We start from the raw sequence: 19,670 nt of genomic DNA on the forward strand, positions 1-19,670 counted from the left end.
ACATGCCACAACTAGAAGAACCCACAACGAAGAATACACAACTATGTACCGGGGGGCTTTGGGGAGAAAAAGGAAAAAATAAAATCTTTAAAAAAAAAAAAAAAAAAAAAAAAAAAGGCCCGAAGTCAGCAGAAGGAGGGAAATAAAAATCAGAGCAGAAATAAATGCTAATGAAACATAAAATGCAGTAGAAAAGATCAATGAAAGAAAGAGCTGGTTCTTTTAGACGATAAATACAATTGACAAACCCCTAGCCAGAGTTACAAAGAAAAAAAGAAAGAAAACTAAGATAAATAAAATTAGAAAGGAAAAAGGAGATATAACAACAGGTATCACAGAAATACAATGGATTATAAGAGAATACTACTAAAAACTACATGCCAACAAAATGGACAATCTAGAGGAAATGGATAAATTCTTAGACTCTTACAACCTTCCAAAGCTGAATCAAGAAGAAATATAGAATCTGGATAGACCCATCACAAATAAAGAGATTGAAACAGTAATCAAAATCATCCCAAAGAATAAAACCCTAGGACCAGACAGCTTCCCTGCGGAATTCTACCAAACTTTCAGAGAGGATTTAATACCTATCCTTCTCAAGCTATTCCAAAACCTTAGGGAATATGGAACACTTCCTAACACATTCCACGAGGCCAACATCACCCTGACACTAAAGCCTGACAAGGACAACACAAGAAAGGAAAACTATAGGCCAATATTGCTGATGAACATAGGTGCAAAAATCGTCAACGAAATATTGGCAGCCTGAATACAGCAATACATCAAAAAGATCATATCTCATGGTCAAGTGGGATTTATTCCAGGGACACAGGGATGGTTCAACATCCGCAAATCAATCAATGTGATACACCACATTAACAAAGTGAGGAATAAAAACCACGTGATCCTCTCAATAGATGCAGAGAAAGATTTGACAAGATCCAATAGCCATTTATGATAAAAACTCTTAACAAAATGAAGATAGAAGGAAATTACCTCAACATAATAAAGACCATATATGACAGACCCACACCCAACATCATACTCAATGGGGAAAAACTGAACGCCATCCCTCTGAGGACAGAACAAGACACGGATGCCCACTCTCACCACTCTTATTCAACATACTATTGGAGGTTTTGGCCAGAGCACTTAGGCAAGAGAAAGAAATAAAAGGAAGCCAAATAGGGAGTGAAGAAGTGAAACTCTCACTGTTTGCAGACAACATGACCTTATATATAGAAATCCCTAGGGGGCCGGCCCGGTGGCACAACGGTTAAGTTCACATGTTCTGCTTCCCGGTGGCCCCCTGGGTTCGCTGGTTCTGATCCAGAGTGCGGACATGGCACCGCTTGGCAAAAGCCATGCTGTGGTAGGCATCCCACATATAAAGTAGAGGAAGATGGGCATGGATGTTAGCTTAGGGCCAGTCTTCCTCAGCAGAAAGAGGAGGATTGGCAGTAGTTAGCTCAGGGCTAATCTTCCTTAAAAAAAAAGAAATCCCTGAAGAATCCATCAGAAAACTATTAGAAATAATTAACAACTACAGTAAAGTTGTGGGGTACAAAATCAACTTAGAAAAATCAGTTGCATTTCTATATTCTGATAATGAATTTATAGAAAGAGAACTCAAGAATACACTTCCATTTACAATCACAAAAAAAAGAATAAAGTACCTAGGAATAAATTTAACTAAGGAGGCAAAGGACTTATACAATGAAAACTATATGACATTATTGAAGATAATAGATAATGACATAAAGAGATGGAAAGAGAGTCCATGCACATGGATTAGAATAATAAACATAGTTAAAATGTCCATACTGCCTAAAGCAATCTACAGATTCAGTGCAATCCAAATCAGAATCCCAATGACATTCTTCACGGAAAGAGAGCAAAGAATGCTAAAATTCATATGGGGCAACCAAAGACCCCGAATTGCTAAAGCAATACTGAGAAGAAAGGACAAAGCTGGAGGCATCACAATCCCTGATTTCAAAATGTACTACAAAGCCACAGTCATCAAAACACCATGGTACTGGTACAGAAACAGGCACACAAAGCAATGGAACAGAACTGAAAGCCCAGAACCGAAATAAAACCGCACATATACGGCCAGCTAATGTTCAACAAAGATGCCAAGAACATACAATGGAAAAAAGACAATCTCTTCAATAAATAGTGTTGGGAAAACTGGACAGCCACATACAAAAGAATGAAAGTAGACCATTATCTCATGCCATACACTAAAATAAACTCAAAATGGATCAAAGACTTGAAGATAAGTCCTGAAACCTTAACACTCCTGGAAGATAATATAGGTAGTACACTCTTTGACATTGAACTTAAAAGTATCCTTTTGAATACCATGTCAGCTCAGACAAGGGAAACAAAAGAGAAAATAAACAAGTGGGAGTTCATTAGACTAAAGAGCTTCTGCAAGGCAAAAGAAACTAGGATCAAAACCAAAAGACAACCCACCAATTGGGAGAAAATTTTTGCAAATCATGTATCCAATAAGGGGTTAATCTGCATAATATATAAGGAACTCGCACAACTGAACAGTAAAAAATCAAACAGCCCAATCAAGAAATGGGCAGAGGATATGAACAGACATTTTTCCAAAGAAGATATAGAGATGGCCAATAAACTTGTGAAAAAGTGTTCAACATCACTAATCATCAGGGAAATGCAAATCAAAACTACACTAAGATACCACCTTACACTTGTTAAAATGGCTATAATCGCTAAGACTAAAAATTAGCAAATCTTGGAGAGGGTGTGGAGGGAAGGGAACCCTCACACACTGCTGGTGGAAATGCAGACTGGTGCAGCCACTATGGAAAACAGTGTGGAGATTCCTCAAAAACTAAAAATAGAACTACCTTATGACCCAGCTATCCCACTACTGGATATCTACCCAAACAACTTGAAACAACAATCCAAAGTAACATATGTATCCCTATGTTCATCACAGCACTATTCACAATAGCCAAGACATGGAAACTATCCGAGTGCCTATCAAGTGATGCTTAGATAAAAAAAGATGTGGTAAATATATACAATGGAATACTGCTCAGCCAGAAAAAAGACAAATTCATCCCATTTGCAACAACATGCAAAGACCTGGAGAGAATTATGCTTAGTGAAATAAGCCAGACTGAGAAAGACAAACATCAGATAATTTCACTCATATGTGGAATATAAACAAACACTTGGACAAAGAAAACAGTTCAGTGGTTACCAGGAGAAGAGGGGTGGAGGGTGGACACGGGGGGGGGAAAGGGGAGCACCTATGTGGTGACAGACAAGAAATAATGTACAACTGAAATTTCTCAATGATGTAAACTATTATGAACTCAAAAAATTTTGTTTAAAAAAGGCTTTTAAAAGATACAAAAGAGTTATTGTCGTCTACACTGGGAAGCAAAGGTTTTTTGCAGTTTTGCCACATCCAGTCCATTCAAGGTCAGTTACTACTACTTCTCTATGGACTTTTCAGAGTGAGCTTTTAATAAATTAAGCTTTATCAAAATGCTCCAAGAAGGGAAAAGTACAAGGCAGCATCTCAGAATCTTATATGAATATAAATGTTTTAACTTTTCGCAATTCCTTAGAACATAGTTTGTAAAATGTTGCTCTACCCAAATCTTATTTCACTTATGCCTTTTCTCATGCTTAGCTCACTCCCTCAAATACCTTCTCATTATCTCTTCATTATAAAATGAACTTGTTCCTGACTACACAGATCCAAGTCTCCCTGTCCGCTGTGGTTCATATTGATTTAGTTGTTCCCCCAAATATCTGATTATTTATTACTTTGCTTCCTTTGCTCATATATGAAATGTGAGACATATATATATATATATAAAATCTCTTCAATAAGAATGTTAACTTTTTTTGTGGGCAACATTGAATCTCATATTTCTTGTCTGTTCCCCAGAGAGTCTGTTGAACATTTTATGTGTGTAATATGTTCTTACCAAATATTTTCTAAATTGGTTATCTACCACTAGCTAATAGACCAGCACAAGTTACAGAAGTTAGGATAAAACAACCTAATTTTAGTTTGTATTGAAAACTAATAAAAGAAGAGGAATTATTAAGTATTTGTCAGGGTAAAATTAATCCTATTACCTTATGTTCTCTTAGTAAGTAGATTTTAAAATTAATTTTATTGTGGTATAATTTACATATAACAAAATATACCCATTTTGAGTGTAATTTGATGAGTTTTGGAAAATATATACCCCCATGTAATTATTACCACAATCAAGATATAGAACATTTCCATAACCCCAAAAAGTTTCCTTTTTCTCCTTTGCAGGCAGTCATCTTCTCGTCCCTGGCCCCAGGCAATCACTAATCTACTTTGTGTCACTATAGATTAGTTTTGCCTGTTTTAGATTACATATAAATGGAATCATATCGTATGGACTCTTTTGTGTCTGGCTTTTTTCACTATAATATTTTTGAGATTTATGCATGTTATTTCATGTATCAGAAGGAGTTTTTTTGAGATATAATTTAAATATAGTAAAAAGTCACTCTTTTTTAGTACATAGTTCTGACATACATATATATATGTAACTATCAACATTAATCAAAATATAGAACAATTCTATATCCCCGCAAAATTCCCTCATCCTCTTTTGTAGCAACACTTCCCCAACCACCAGCCACCGGCAACCACTGATTTTGGCCCTTATATTTTTGCTTTTTTGAGAATATCATATAAATGAAATCATACAGTATATAGCCCTTTGAGTCTGGCTTCTTTTACTCAGCATAATGCATTTGTGATTGAGTTATGTTGATGTCTGAGTCGATGGTTTGCTCGTTTTAGTGGCTGGCTAGCATTCTACTTTATGGATATACAACAGTTTGTCCCTTTACCTGTTGATAGACATTTGGGTGTTTCTACTTTTTGGCTGTTATGAGTAAAGCTTCTGTGAACATTCAAGTCCAGCTTTTTTGTGTATATATGTTTCTGTTTCTTTTGGGTAAATACAGAGGTAATAGGGTTGCTGAGTCATATGTGAAGTGTATGTTTAACTTCATAACAAATTCCCAAACTGCTTTCAAAAGGAGTTGCTCTGTTGTACATTCCCACCAGTAGTATATGAGAAGTCCAGCTGCTCCTTTCTCTTCACTCCTTGGTATGTCAGTCTTAATTTTAGCCACTTGACTGGGTGTGTATTGTATCTCATTATGTATCTCATCATCATTATTTTAATTTGTATTTTCCTGATGGATAATGATATTGATCATCTTTTCATGGGCTTAATGGCCAAAAACGCATTATCTTTTTTTGTGAAGAGTGTGTTGAAGTCTTCTGCATGGTCAGACATGGAAGAGATCAATGTCTCTAACGTGGCTAAGACCTGGAAAAGAGGTGTGTGTGCCTGCATGTGAGTGTGAATGTATGTGTTTATGTAGTGTTACATTTGGGATGAGGAGGAGGGTTGGGGTGGGAGTTGCAAGACCTAGCAGTAGTTTATAGAAAGAAGTCTAATTATGCAATTGTGCGAGATTAAGGAGGTTCAGCCACATATCACACAGACTCCTGAAAGCAAATGAGTGAGAAAATAGCATCCAGAACTCTAGGAATAGGCACTATGTAGAGACTGTTACCTAACAGTTATAGGACAAGGCTTCAAAGGACAGCTACTGGGATTAGGGGAAAGAAATATGAAGACATTAACCTAGATTTAGAGGTCTAGTGGTATTAGTTTCTCAGTATAGGAATTGAGGCTTAAAGAATATGCAGGCAATACAGAACTCGATGAAAACTGTTAGACTCGTGGTTATGTTTTATTGTCAGGGGAGGTTATAGGTTAAAATTACCCAAAAGAAGAGACATATAAGGTGATCTTGAAGGATTTAAAACACAAAGATCTTCCCATGGAGTCAGGTCCTACCATTGATGGATGACAGTGTGCATGGAGTATTGTCAACCAGGGAAGCTCACCAGAGCTTCAGTGTCAGAGTTTTTATTGGAGTCCATTAAAAAGACATAATTGATTAATTAATTGGTTGTCCAAATAGTTGATCTCAGCCTCTGCGTTGACTAGTACCTGATAACTCAAAGCCCCTCACCCAAAATCATGTGATTGGTCTTTCTGGTGTGGCCAGCCCCTGCCCTTAAACAAAGACACCTATCGAATATATTGGTTTCCTCCCAGAAGCAGAAGGTAGAGGCCAAAGCTCTCTGTGGACAAGGCCAAATTCTTTACTGTACAAGTATACATACTGTTAGAAAAAATATAGCCTTTTGGAACTTTATTCAACCTTTATTCATTCGTTCAGTCATCAAATGTTTTTCATTCTGTGTGACATATAGTGTGTTCGGCTTCAGGTATACATGGACACAATCCCTGCTCTATAGAGCTTAATTTGTGGTGTAAATTTGGGATTTGTTTTGTTTTTTTGATTTTATAGTTATCTGTTAGCCAACACCTCCAAAATAGGATACATCAAAATAATAATCTGGGTTGAACTGTCCTATGAAATGAAATGGAAGCATTCATTAAATTCTTAGAATAGCATTTTTCAAACTTTTTTGGCTGGGACCCAGTATAGAAGTGTCTGTTTATAAGTGTTTATGAATGTACATACATAGGGGTATGTGTGTATTAAGACATAACCAGTGTTTCACAAAACACTGGTGTACGTCATTTAAAAAGGATATTAATGACTATCCACTGAATTGATGGCTCATAATGAGATTTCAGCTCACAGTTCAAAAACACTGTCTTAAAGAAATAGACCATTGAGAATAATGATGGCACATTATGAGAAGGAATCAGCTTAAAGGTGTAGGACCTGAACAGATAAGATCTAAAGAGGAATGAGGTGCAGAGTACTCACTTCCATGAAATAGTCTCCAAATGAACAGAGTGGGAGGTATAGCTAGTGCACAAGTTATCCATTAGGGAAACTTCTTACTAAGATAGAAAATCAGTATGTTGGTCACTTTGCTTTGTAACTAATTTCTCAAACCTGCTTAAGATAATTTGTGATTCGTCTTTCCTCCAATCTTTGCATGCCTAGTTCTTTCATTCCATTCAGATTTCAGTATAAATGGCCTCCTCAGTTAGATCTTCCCTGAATCCATTCTAAAATGATCACCCCCTCACTTTTAATCACGTGGTCCTATTTTCATTCTTTGCATAGCCTTTATCCTTACCTGCAGTTTTTACTGTTTGTTACCTCCCTCTCTAAAATGTTAGCTACATTAGAACCAGAACTTTGTCTTGTTTACTGTTTTATTTCCAGTGCTTATAACAATGTCTGGCAGTAGCATGTATTCAAATAATATGTCTTGAATGAGTGTTCTAGTTTGTGTTCCTCTTAAACCCCAAACAGAATTCGCTTCTGTTGGTAAGACTAGAGTATACTGTAATTATCACCTCTCTTGTTCATTATACCACATTTCTGTTTGTGCAGTCTGATTGCATTGGCTTTTTTGGCAAGTTCATTACACCATATACTCATTTAGTTTGCAGCGAGCTAAAATTCCCTGGTATTTTTCTAATGAGCTGCTGTTAAGGCATATACTATTTATTTTTTACTTAAGTAGTTGTTTTGTATGTGTGTGCAAGCATGCCCATTTATAGATTCAGCATCATAATATTTTTTTTATCAGCATTTTTGGGAATGATCTAAGAGGGAGGCTAACTAAGAACTAATGACAGGGTTGTTGAAGAGTTAGTAAGCTGAAAGGAAAGGCCAGTAGGACCCAGGAGACTGACCAGATGGCAGCAGTTCACAAATTTAAGCTGAAAGTATTCATTTAGAGGGGTTTAGTGTAAGCTGAGGTAGTAGAATTGTTTGGATAAATTTTGGAAGGGCTCAGTTGACGTGCTTCATATTCTTAAAAGAAATATAGCATGACTCCACCAGGTTCAGACCCAACATCGGAGTTACACCCTTTCCTATATAAATATTGTTCTCTTTGGAACATAGTGTGGAAATAAGTATAGTAATACTTGAAGAATTATGTTCTCTATCATCTGTCTGCTCCTCCTTCCCTACCCTTCCTTCCCCATCCATCCCACTCTCACACACTGTGCCCTCAAGATCCTAGCCCTTCTTGATCAAAACAGTCAATGCAGCATTTTTAATTGCCCTTAGACATTTTATCAAACCTTCCATCGTTGTGGGCCATATAGCCTTCCCAACAATATTCTTACAGGTCAGTGCCTCTCATGTTGTTCTTAATTCTGTCTTTTGTGTTCCACTTTATGACATCTAGATTGCTACAACCAGTGTTTTTAGACATACTGTTTTTTGGCTTAGAATAATTTCTGATTGTATTGCTGGAATTTTGTTTTTGAGTCCTCACTTGATGAACTACATTTTCTGACCTTACGGATCTGTCTATCCTTTTGTAGTTGCAAGTCATATCGTGATACTTTCTTTTCCTTTAACTTTAGGTCTGTTTTTACAAAGACAGTGACACAAAACTACTCTAGACCTGTCGTGGACACCAAAAGGGCATGTTTAGCTTTCTCATATGGTTAGCATCACTTCTGCTCCCACGAATAATTTTTTTCTTGTGGTTAGAATTATATCCATAGATGTAGTTCTCTCAGTATTTCCTTTGCATTCTGCAGGATGAAATTTTAACATGGTGAAATTACATATACTTTGTGATTTCTGAAATGCTTTTGACTTTTTATATATAGCTGCTCTTCAGCATCTAATAAAATTATATGTTCTTTTGCCTAAAACTGTATTAGGTTTAAATGCCTTATTTTAAAATTTTCCTTATTGCAAATGTATTTATACTAGCCTCCCCTTAACATTATTTATATTTATTGTTAATAATCACTTGTGGTCTAATACTTTCTTAGAAATTATCTCAATTCTAAAATTTGATTCTAAAAAGAATCAGAATTCTAAAAAGTTGATTTTTCATAATGCATTGTATATAAAGAACAAGTGTCTTTCAAGGGACCCAACTCTCAATTTCCCTTTTAAAAGACTTAAAAGACATCTTTTCCTTTGTGTTTATCTTATTAATACATTTGGAAGCATTGCCAGAAGAACTGGGTATGAATGTTAGTGTTATCAGTCAGTTTATGCCGCTGCTTGCTTAATTTGTTTATGCCACCGTTGCCCTTCCACTTTATCAGGCCCTATCAAGACTATAAGAGTATATTTCACCTATGAGTTTTGTGAGACTGCCACTACCACACTCCAGTCTCTCTCTTCGGCTGGGGAAAAATAGATGATGGCAACTTGATGCACTGATTCCTAATTGTCATAAATTTAATGCTTTATGAATTTTGGATCAATAGGCACCTATGTAGGAATGATGGGCGATGACAATATTTAGCAAAATGATTGTTTTTTTGAACAGTTGAACTCTACTCTCGTTTCAGTGTGGTAAATGGGTACTTGTACTGTTTGTGTCTAAATTATTTCATCTGCAAAGTTAGAAATAATTAATATTTGATTTTATTTTTAACCAATAGGAATATTGTGAAATCAATTAATAAAATACACTAGAAATTGTGGAAACTTTTGGGAAGGAAAATGGTTTGTAAATTAACATATTCAAGAAATATTTTTTTAATGTCCCCCTAAGAAGCATTTTAGAAAAGGTGCTATGAAAAGTTCATATTTACCAAAGCAATATTTATACATAATATTATAGTTTTTTTATTGGTGGTGTGATATTTTGAATTGTTGTATGGAAAGTGCTTCCAATTTTCTACTCATAATAAAACTCACTCTCTAGTTTTTCTTTCTCTCGTGTTTTTAATCACTCTGCTGGGTTCTTTTCTACAGCCTATAAACATACTCAAGTTCCCAATTCACTGTAGCCTACCATTTTCCCTTCATTTATTTATGAAGAGTATTTGACACTCACTGTATCTACTTTCTTTTTTCCCATTTGCTTCTTAATCTACTGTAGTATGGCTTCTAGCTCAACTTTACTCCATTAAACTATTCTTACCCTAAACCTGGAATATCTTACAGTGCTAGAAAATAAGGAAGTGCTCAAAATGTGATGGGGTACACAGGACTCAGGACCCTACTTGAAGGAGATCTATATGGCTGATGCCTGGACAATTTGAACAACAAACAATCATAGTATCAATTATAATCCAAAGAATAGAAGAAATATCCATGAGTTTATGCCAATATAAATAATTGAATGAGTAAGTGAATAAATAAATAAAGAGGGAGAAGAGACAGTTCTTGTTTATATAGAATTCCAATTGAAAATATGGAAGGAATGATGTAAATAGAAAATTTCTATTAGGCAAATATCACAATAGTAATTATTACAGGCAAGAACCATCAATGCATGCTAAAATCACTGGGCAAATGTATATGAGAAACGAGATATTTGCATAGTCTTGTAAGATACTTATTAATTATAAAAGGAGAAGTTTACAGGAGAGAATCATGGCAGGTACTACTTTAACCAAGTGATCAAAGTTAACATCACCAGTAATAAGACACACTGACGTCATATACCCCCTGATGCGATGCACTGAGGTGGGCACAATATCACATCATGGCAATAACGATAATAATACCTAACATCTCTTGAGTATTTTATGCCAGACACCATTGTAAGCACTTTACAAGCATTACCTGTTAGGTCTCACAGCAGCCCTAGAAGGTAGATACAGTTATCTCCATTTTACAGATGAGAAAGCTGATGCCCAATTAAATGATGAAACTGGGAGGAGAACCCAGGGCTTGCTGACTCCGAAGCCCATTCTCTTAATCACAGCATTAGCTGAGAATAGCTTTTAGTGTCATGGGTAATTTATGGACTGACAAATTCAACATATTTAATGTTGTCAGTAAATAATGAACTTTGTGAGGTTTTGTGGTTTGATGTTTTAAAAAATATACTTTTTTTTGGAAGCAAAGATAAACTTTTGAACAATGCAGCATTGAAAAAGCAATACAAACTAATATAAAATAAGTTAAATATTACTTGTTTTCATATCATGTATGGCCTTTTTCTAGATAAAAAATATTTTCAAGTATTTGGGTATTTTTAGAAACCACTTCACAACTCTAAATCTAAAAATCTGATCCTGGTACTTGTCTATGTGTAAGCGTTTATTGATTGGTTTATGCTGAAGGAATTACTTCAGCATAAAGTCCAGATATTTTAGCATAACTTATAACACTTTTGATAATTAACCCTTTACCTTTCAGTTTTTACTGCTTACCAGTCTTCCGCATACATCTAGTTTTCTCTAGTTTTCTCGTCATGCCAAACTACTTGTTACTCCCAGAATGTAACTTTTTAAATTTCTTTATTATATAACATTTCAAGTGTATACAAAAGTAGAGTGTCCATCACCCAGCTACAACTGCCATAAGGTATAGGCGCTGTTTCCTCTGTACGACCTTCTCAGTGTCATACCCACCCCTCCATGGATTATGCTGAAGCACATCTCATTCATGTCACTTCATCTGTAAGCATTGCAGTTTACATAGCTAAAAGACAAACATTATTTATTTATTTATTTATTTATTTTGGTGAGGGAAATTTGCCCTGAGCTAGCATCTGTGCCAATCTTCCTCTGGTTTCCATGTGGGACACCAGCACAGCATGGCTGATGCGTGGAGTGGTTCTGCACCTGGGACCCAAACCCTTGATCCTGGGCCACCGAAGCGGAGCATGCAGAACTTTAACCCCTCAGCCACGGGGCCAGCCTGTAAAAGACAAAGGTTTTTGTCTTTAAAACACATCTGCAAACTCAGTTTCACACCTAAAAATTAACTATAACTCCTTTATAATCAAATATCTGGTAAGATACTAAGTTTCCTTAGTAATTTAATAAATATATTTTTACAGTTGACTTGTTCAGGTCACTATCAAAAGAGGGGCCACACATTACTTTTGGTTGATAGGTATTTTAAGTGTCCTTTTTCTTCTTCTGTTTTTTCATTTTGACATTCCATTTAGGCTTAAGTCTCTTAATCTATGGTTCCACTTCTTTGTTTTATTTAGTATAATTTCTTTACTGAAGATACTGAGTCATTTGTAGAGTGTCCCACATTCTGGATTTTGCTGATTACATCCCTGTCATATCCTCTAACATGTTCCCTTCTCTCTGTATTTCCTGTAAGTCATATAATTAATTTTTATTTTAAAAAACACGTAACTTTTATGAATATCTACTGATTTACCTGAACTGCTATGTGGATGATTAAAATAAAGGCAATACTTTTAATGGTATTACTATATCAATGTAAAATTTAAGATTTATGATACTGAAAACACTGAATGTCATGGTTAGCTAAAAGTGGAAACCTGGGTACTACTACCAGTCACATGATGACAATAAGCCTTTTACTTTGTGAACATGGCGGTTTACAAATGTGAAGAAAGCACTGAAATAATGACTTCACGTCTGTCGAAAACTCTAAAAACAATTCTAAGGATAAAGCTCAGAAAAAGACTTTGACAGATTATAATTTGCTCTTGGATCAATTTTTTTCCCCTCTTTTCTCTTTAAAAGCAAGTCTTTAGTGGTAATTTGTGGGAAAAATGTTGTATGCAATAAATAAAAACTAAAAGAAGTCACCGCACTAATGTTTGACACATATTACTAAAATTAATCACAAATTTACTGTCTTTAGAAGGTTATTTTAATATGAATATTTAAAATAATTATTATGACTCTTTTTAAGGTAAAGAAATTAAAAACCAGCACACTGGCTTACTGTAAACAATTTAAAAGAACGAAAATGCCTTACATATTATCTTTATAATATCAAATTACTATGAGATATTTACTTTCCTTTTGACTGCAGAGCTGTTAGCTCTTTCCTCTCAGCTTCCATGGCCCTACTCTTTCCTGACACTCATCTTAAGCATTCTTGTAGTATCTTTTTGTTTTCCTTCATTAGCTCCTCTTCATTTGCCAGCTCCTTGAACTTGGTGTTTTGGGTTTCCTTATTGGTTCTTCTATTCTGCATTGTCTCTCTAGGCAGTAAAACTCATTCTTGCTCAAGGCTTGCTATCTCTGTTCTCTTTCATGTTCTCTTCCATGGAAACCTCCTGTCCCCTAGGCCTGAAGGCTAAGCGACCTCTCTCCAGAGAAAGTTTGGGACATTTTTAGCTATCATGGAGTTTTATCCCTGTTGTTGAAAATTCCTTGTCCTGTGTTTTATTCTTACTAAAGAATTTTACCTGTTTTATTATGTACAGAGCTTTTATTCCTTCATGTTGTTTTAAAAATATGTGAAGTAGGACTTTTTTCCCCCAATAGAGAAACCTGTGTTCTATAGTAGATGTCGAGTAGCCATGTGATCATTCTGCCCTTCTCTTTTTGTATATTTATAATTTCTACTCATGTTCATACACTAATGATTCAATAATTTTAATTATTTGTATGCAACTAAAATATTTGAAATGGTTGAATTCCCTAATGTGGGAAAATTATTCCACCAAGAAGAGAGAGACTTAAGTGTATTTCCACTCAGATTTTAACATCTATAAGTTCTTGCCCAAATCTCTGTTTCTTTCCCTCAAAAGAAAAAAGGAGTAACAGGTGGTGTCAAAACTTTTTAATTTTGTAATAAGAGGTATGAAGAATATTCGTAAAGCCTAGATGCTATCCTTTTTGGTTCTGTTCTATTTCATTGTTTTAGTGCTAGTCTGGACCCACTAAATTTATATCATGACTTGCTGTTAGGTCATGACCTGTAGTATGAAAAACACTCATACCATAAATCCTTGAGTTTCCCCAATATTGAAATATGATATCCATATTTTCTTCCCAGTTGCTATCAAAATAATTAACATACCACATGATATCATCTTTATGTTTTGCTAGGATTTCTTTTTCTTATAAATATTTGAATATAATATTAATATATGTGCTTTTTATGTATTTTTTTCTCATTTAACATACAGGTTCTTGGGGAGCAAGGCCTTTGCCTTTATTTTTTAATTTTTAAATAACATATTTTGGAAATATGAGAAACTTACAGGAAAATCACAAGTGAAATACAAAAAAATTTTCACTTTGTAAAGAATTGGAGAGTAGATTGCAGACCTGATGTTCCACCACCCCCAAAGACTTTAATATGTATTTCCTACAAATAAGGAAGGATGTTTTCCTACATAAACACAATATAACCATAACAAGTGGGAAATTACTACAGTAGGAACTCTTGGGACTCAGAGGAGGAGAAAACAACAAACAACAAATAGATTTGACAGAATTTGATGACTGCTTATATAGGGGAAAAGAGAAACCATAATATTGGGAAAAGTCTATCAACTACCCTTTTGCATGTTTGTGTCTATGTTTGAATTGGGAAATAACCTATGTTAAAAATATTTAATTACTTAACACTTCAGTGTTGATGTTCTGTGGGAATATAGTTTTAAAATAGTGTATTCTAATAGAAGAAATATTTGGTCACAAATTTGCTGTTGTTGTCTGCTGTTAAGATTTATTGTTAAATATTTGGGATTTTGAATCAAGTAATAGAACCTATTGAAAAGCTTTATAGGAGAAGTGAGATATTTTAGAAACCATCCTTGGTTTTGTGGATAGTGACTGTGCGTTAAGGGTATCAAAAAAAACAGCAAAGGAATCCACATCGTTTCTTCCAGCCCTCTCCTCTCTCTGGAGACCCATTGTCAAATTTCCAGTTACTAGGGCTTTTCATTTCAAATTCAGTATGAAAAGAATTAAACTTATTGCACACATATACACACCCTTTCTCAACTAGATTTCCTTTTCGTTTACCTTCTCCTGTACCAGTACTTGGTCTAGAAGCTAAGCATTGACTCTTCCTGCCCTTCATCCGTACCCCACCCATATCTTGTTGATTTCTACATCTTGAAAAGGGCACTAGAAAAACCTAAATCTTATCCTATTTTTATCACTAGTGTCTTGGCAATTTTGAGAAAGTCACTTACTTTCTTTCGTGTTCAAATTAATCTACGTAAATTATGGTATTTGAACCAAATATGATATAAGTAGTGGTGAAGAGCGTGATTTCCATAATGAAGCTCTCTGCCTTTTAATACGTGTTCCATCCTTCAGTAGCTGTGTGATCTTGGGCAAGTCACTTCTCTATGTCTCACTTCTATATATCCTCAGCTATAAAATGAAGATAATAGTATATATCTCACAGGATTGTTTTGAAGATTAATTGAGTTTAATATATATGTAATATTAGGAATAGTGCCTGGCACATAGTACGGACTACGTAGGTGTTAACTCTTATTATTGTTGTTATCATTATGATTTTTTTGTTTGCTCTCTCAGGTCCATTCTTTCATTTTGTAGTACTGTTGTAAGTGTTAGTCTCCTATTCACTACTCTTCTCTCCATTTTCACTATTAACCTATTATCATTCAGGATTGAATTAGTTTTTATGCGTAAAATGCTTAGACTACTGTCTGGCACTTAGTAAGTGTTAGACATTATTATTGGTTAGTATAATTTTTACATAAATGCCCTCTCAGGTCAGTCAGATCCTTTCTTTGCCATTAGTGATCCTCTGCCTTTAATTTCCCCTACTGCTCTCCAGATTGGTCTTTCTAGGACATTGTGGATATAACGTCGCTCCGTTTTGAGACTGTTGATGCCTAAAAGGGAAAAAAAACAAAAAACAGCTTCTTTGATAGAGATATCAGAGGACTTGCCAACACCAACTGAAAAAATGGTATTAATGAAAGAAGTCAAGTTGAATTTTGAAGCAGTGTAAATTTTGTTTTAGCTATTTAAGGGCATTGCTTACTAAATAGTCTCAGTGTTTTATAGAAAGAAAAGCTGTACTGATGATCAAATTCAGGTGGACTTGCAACTTATTTTTAGCAAGAGACTAAAACTAAAGTTTTCTCTGAAAAGCTCAGCAGTTCAGTTAAAATAGAAGGAGGAGTAAAGGTCAGGAAGGTTTTATGAATTTTTTATGTCAGGAAAATAATGTATTTATCCAGGTTTAAATAAGGAAAAAATTGAAGTGTGATTAGTAATTCTCTATTGAGAGCTCTTTTGTTCGTTTCAGAATTTTAAGCTTCTTTTTAGAATTTAAATGAAAATAGCTTTATTTCTCTATTTTAAAAACAGCATTGTTAGTTTTTGTTAGAAGAATCGTAAGAGACCTTATCTAATTTCTTAAAGAGAAGTCACTTGTTATGTGTTCATTTGCATGACCTGCTCTTTAACCCTTTGCTCATCTGCAGCTGTTTTTATCTTTTAAATATTTTGGAGTATCATGGAGAAAAGTTTTTTTGTCCAGTAAAAATTGCACTGGATTTTGTTTTTTTAATATTGATAGCTGCATAAAGTTGATTCACCACAGTTTTAGTTTTCAGATGATTTTTAAAGATCAGGTTTGTAGGTATGTTTTTAAAAACTTTAGTGCAGGAAATGGCAGAGCGAGAGTTAATGTGTTACATAGAGGAAAGAACAGTCCATTGGGGGTTAAATTGCAGAGTCTAATGGAATAATAACTGGTAGCACCATCTGCTGGCCTACTTCCGCAGAAGGAGTCAGTATTTTTAACGACATCTCTAATATTCATGCTGATGCATTTTGATGCTTTGTGCATTCATTTCTTTCTGTGCTTTGTTGGAATCTGGCTATCTGCTTACAGCTATTGAGGAAACTCAGCTTTTTAGGAGGGGTTTACAGCCTTTTTCATATCTAAATAGGATGAACAGTGGATGTAAACTTGCCAAGGCAGAAATGTGTTGATAAATCACAATGTGTATTTGTGGAAGGTTGTGCATCTCTTGGTTGCAGCTTGCTAAATAGGCCATTTAGGAATCTTCTTTCAATGCTTTTTTCTTGAGCACTGCCTGGGGTGGTGAAAAAGCAGAGGGCAACCCTTTGTCTGACGCCAAAAATGTCTTCAGTGAAGAGGCCAAGAGGAAGGGTAAGTGAAAGCCTGAATGAGTGGGAGGAGGAGGGGTTCTTTGGGCTAAAAGGCTAATGGGATTGAATAACCTTCCTTATTACTGGCTGCTGCTGCGGGAGTCGTACTGCATCGCCATCTTGAGCTTGTTGCTGTTTTCTCGAGTCTTGGTTATTTGTTATAGCCTGTAGGCCTTAAGGTGGCATTTTAGTGAGCGATTCTAAACCCTCCTTCCTTTCCCAGTGCTGCAGCACTGCTATGAAACCTTTGATGAGGCAGGTATAGAAAAGATATCCAGTGAAGCACACTGGAATCAGCATGAAAATGTGTTTGGAAATTCCTGGTGGTTTTTTCCTTTGCTATAGTCAGAGGCATGTTTACGGGTAAGAACATAACAAAACTGTGATCTAAGTAGATGTGAATGAATGCGTGTTTGAAGAGGATATTATTTTTTAAATGCTATTGATCTGCTTCCTGTGATATTGCTAAAATATTAATAATTTTAACGTAAAACTATAAAACTTTTTTTTCAGAATTGCTTGAGCAAAATAATTATGATACATAAAGAGAAAAAAATCCACATTTAACTCTTTCATGGAAAAACTAAAACTTTCTCTAATTTTAAGTATGGGAATGTCTGTTTACTAACTAGCTATGTTGCCGCATAGATTGCACATTAAAATGATTTAAATGTTTTCAGGTTCTAGTTCTTGTTTCTTGTAAAGCAGAAAGGCTTTATTTTTCTAAAAATCACAATAAACTATAAGGAGTAATTCTAAATTAAAATTGCTATATTATATTTATTAATAATTTTTCAGAGGTCTGGAATGAAGAGGAAAGAAAAGACTTTTATTCCAAATGCACAGGATATTTACAAGATAAAATTTGAATCAGCAGTATTTACAGGACAAAATTTGAATCAACTAATCAAGAATGCTATGAAAATATCAATGAATCTATATTTTCCTTCTTCAGCCTTCATTTTTAAAAGCAGTAGTTGAGCTTTTTGTTTATACCTACACTACTTTCTAGATCTGCAAAATGTTTTAATTTTAAATTTGTAGCACTCACATTTGCTCGTGTATTTTACTTCTTTAGGCTTAACTTTAAATTTTCAGATACTTATGTTAATTGTTTTGGATGTACTTTGGTATATTCTGTTAAAAAATATTTTGGTTTCTCTAGCCTCCATCTTCCAAGAAGAGTGATGGTCCTGGGACATACACTAAGTTGCAGAATACCCAGGTGAGGATCATGTCTGAGAAGAAGCAGAGAAAAAAGATGGAATCAGAAAGCAAGCAAGAAAAGGCTAATCGTATAATATCAGAGGCCATAGCAAAAGCAAAGGAGCGAGGGGAGCGCAATATTCCACGAGTAATGAGCCCTGAAAACTTTCCTAGTGCTTCAGTTGAAGGAAAAGAAGAAAAGAAAGGTAGAAGGATGAAATCCAAGCCAAAGGACAAAGAGAGCAAAAAAACAAAAACTTGTTCTAAGTTAAAAGAGAAGACAAAAATTGGGTAAGTTTTTAAAAATTAACTGTAATTCCTTTCAATTTTTTGTTAAAGTGCTATCTGTCTAATCTTTTACTCTTGATTTGCATGTGATGTGTTTTCTCCCACTTTGGACTTTTAAGTTGTTAGACACTATATGTACCTTATTTCCTTTTTGAATGAATTAGATAATATTCCAGAATTTACTAAATCCTACTATTTGTGAACATAGCTTTTTGTACATTAATATTATTAAAAGGAATTTAAAATAGGAAAATATTTCATATGTAAAACATAAAAAGGAAAAAAAAAACAAATAAAATCAAACTTGCATTGCAGTGCCAGTTCCAAATTCACTTTCTTTACAGAACATGTATTGACACTCTTTATAAGATTTCTTTACCTCTTAGTTGTACTTCATTGGAACATCCATGTTTCATCGGGAACATGAAATACAGTATTTTCTCATAAACCCACAACTTTGGACTAAATGGAACGGCAAGGAAACTAAGACCATTTAAATCAACAACACACAGCTCTCGGCTCTTAACTGATTTACTCCCTTACAGTCTTTCTGATTTGCTTTATGTAATAAATAGGCCAGGTGAGGATTAATACTCCAAGAGAATTATAAGGACAAAGAATTGCTCCAGGAGGGTACATTAATCCTAGGTATTTTTATTTCACTACTTATCTAATACATTTTCAAAAAATAAAATATAATAAGTGTTATTTGTTTTATGTGATATTTGTTTTGCATACAAGGGTAAAAATAACCCAAGGCCAACATAGTTTAGAATTGTTTTTGCAGGAATATTTGGTCATTTTTGAATGCTTTATATGAAATTTTACATAAAGTGTTTATGTAAAGTGTTTTCTTTTTTTCACACAACAAAGTACACAAAAAAAGAATTCCCTTATTATGAAAATCTTTGTTTGCTTAAGAAATTCTTAATACATTACGTAGGTATTTAGAACTAACACAATTTTGTAAACCAAATTAGTTCTCAGTATTTTAAATGCAACCACCAAATTGAAGTAGATCATTAGATTCTGATGCCTTCCAAACCAAAACATTGAACAATATGGGCTTTCTTGCTATAATAGAGCAATAACTAATATTATTGATCTTTCATTTTATTTGCAGACAGCTAAAGTAAAATTTGAAAGTTAAATTTCTACTCCTTTTATATTTAAAGGTTTCAGTATGAAAGTATCTTATTTTTCCAATACTATGTCTAGTTTTAATTTAGGAAACCCCATATTTAATCCTTTAATGTATTTAAAAGTTAATATAATGAACATTTT

At 34.5% G+C, this 19,670-nt stretch overlaps 1 protein-coding gene across 13 annotated transcripts in view; it reads left to right on the forward strand.

The window, feature by feature from the left end:
• CHD9 (chromodomain helicase DNA binding protein 9) overlaps positions 1–19,670 on the forward strand; it is a 228,646-nt gene that overhangs the window by 110,852 nt on the left and 98,124 nt on the right. For 7 of the 13 annotated variants that reach the window (XM_070500253.1, XM_070500252.1, XM_070500251.1 and 4 more), the window contains one exon: positions 18,058–18,389. In XM_070500253.1, coding sequence (XP_070356354.1) covers positions 18,058–18,389 — 332 coding nt within the window. Of the gene's footprint in view, positions 1–16,810; positions 16,894–16,967; positions 17,256–18,057; positions 18,390–19,670 lie in introns of those variants that run through there. The other 6 variants (XM_070500257.1, XM_070500261.1, XM_070500259.1 and 3 more) reach the window with 2 other exon arrangements.

This window comes from Equus asinus, chromosome 28 (assembly GCF_041296235.1).
Source record: "Equus asinus isolate D_3611 breed Donkey chromosome 28, EquAss-T2T_v2, whole genome shotgun sequence".
Taxonomy (NCBI): domain Eukaryota; kingdom Metazoa; phylum Chordata; class Mammalia; order Perissodactyla; family Equidae; genus Equus; species Equus asinus.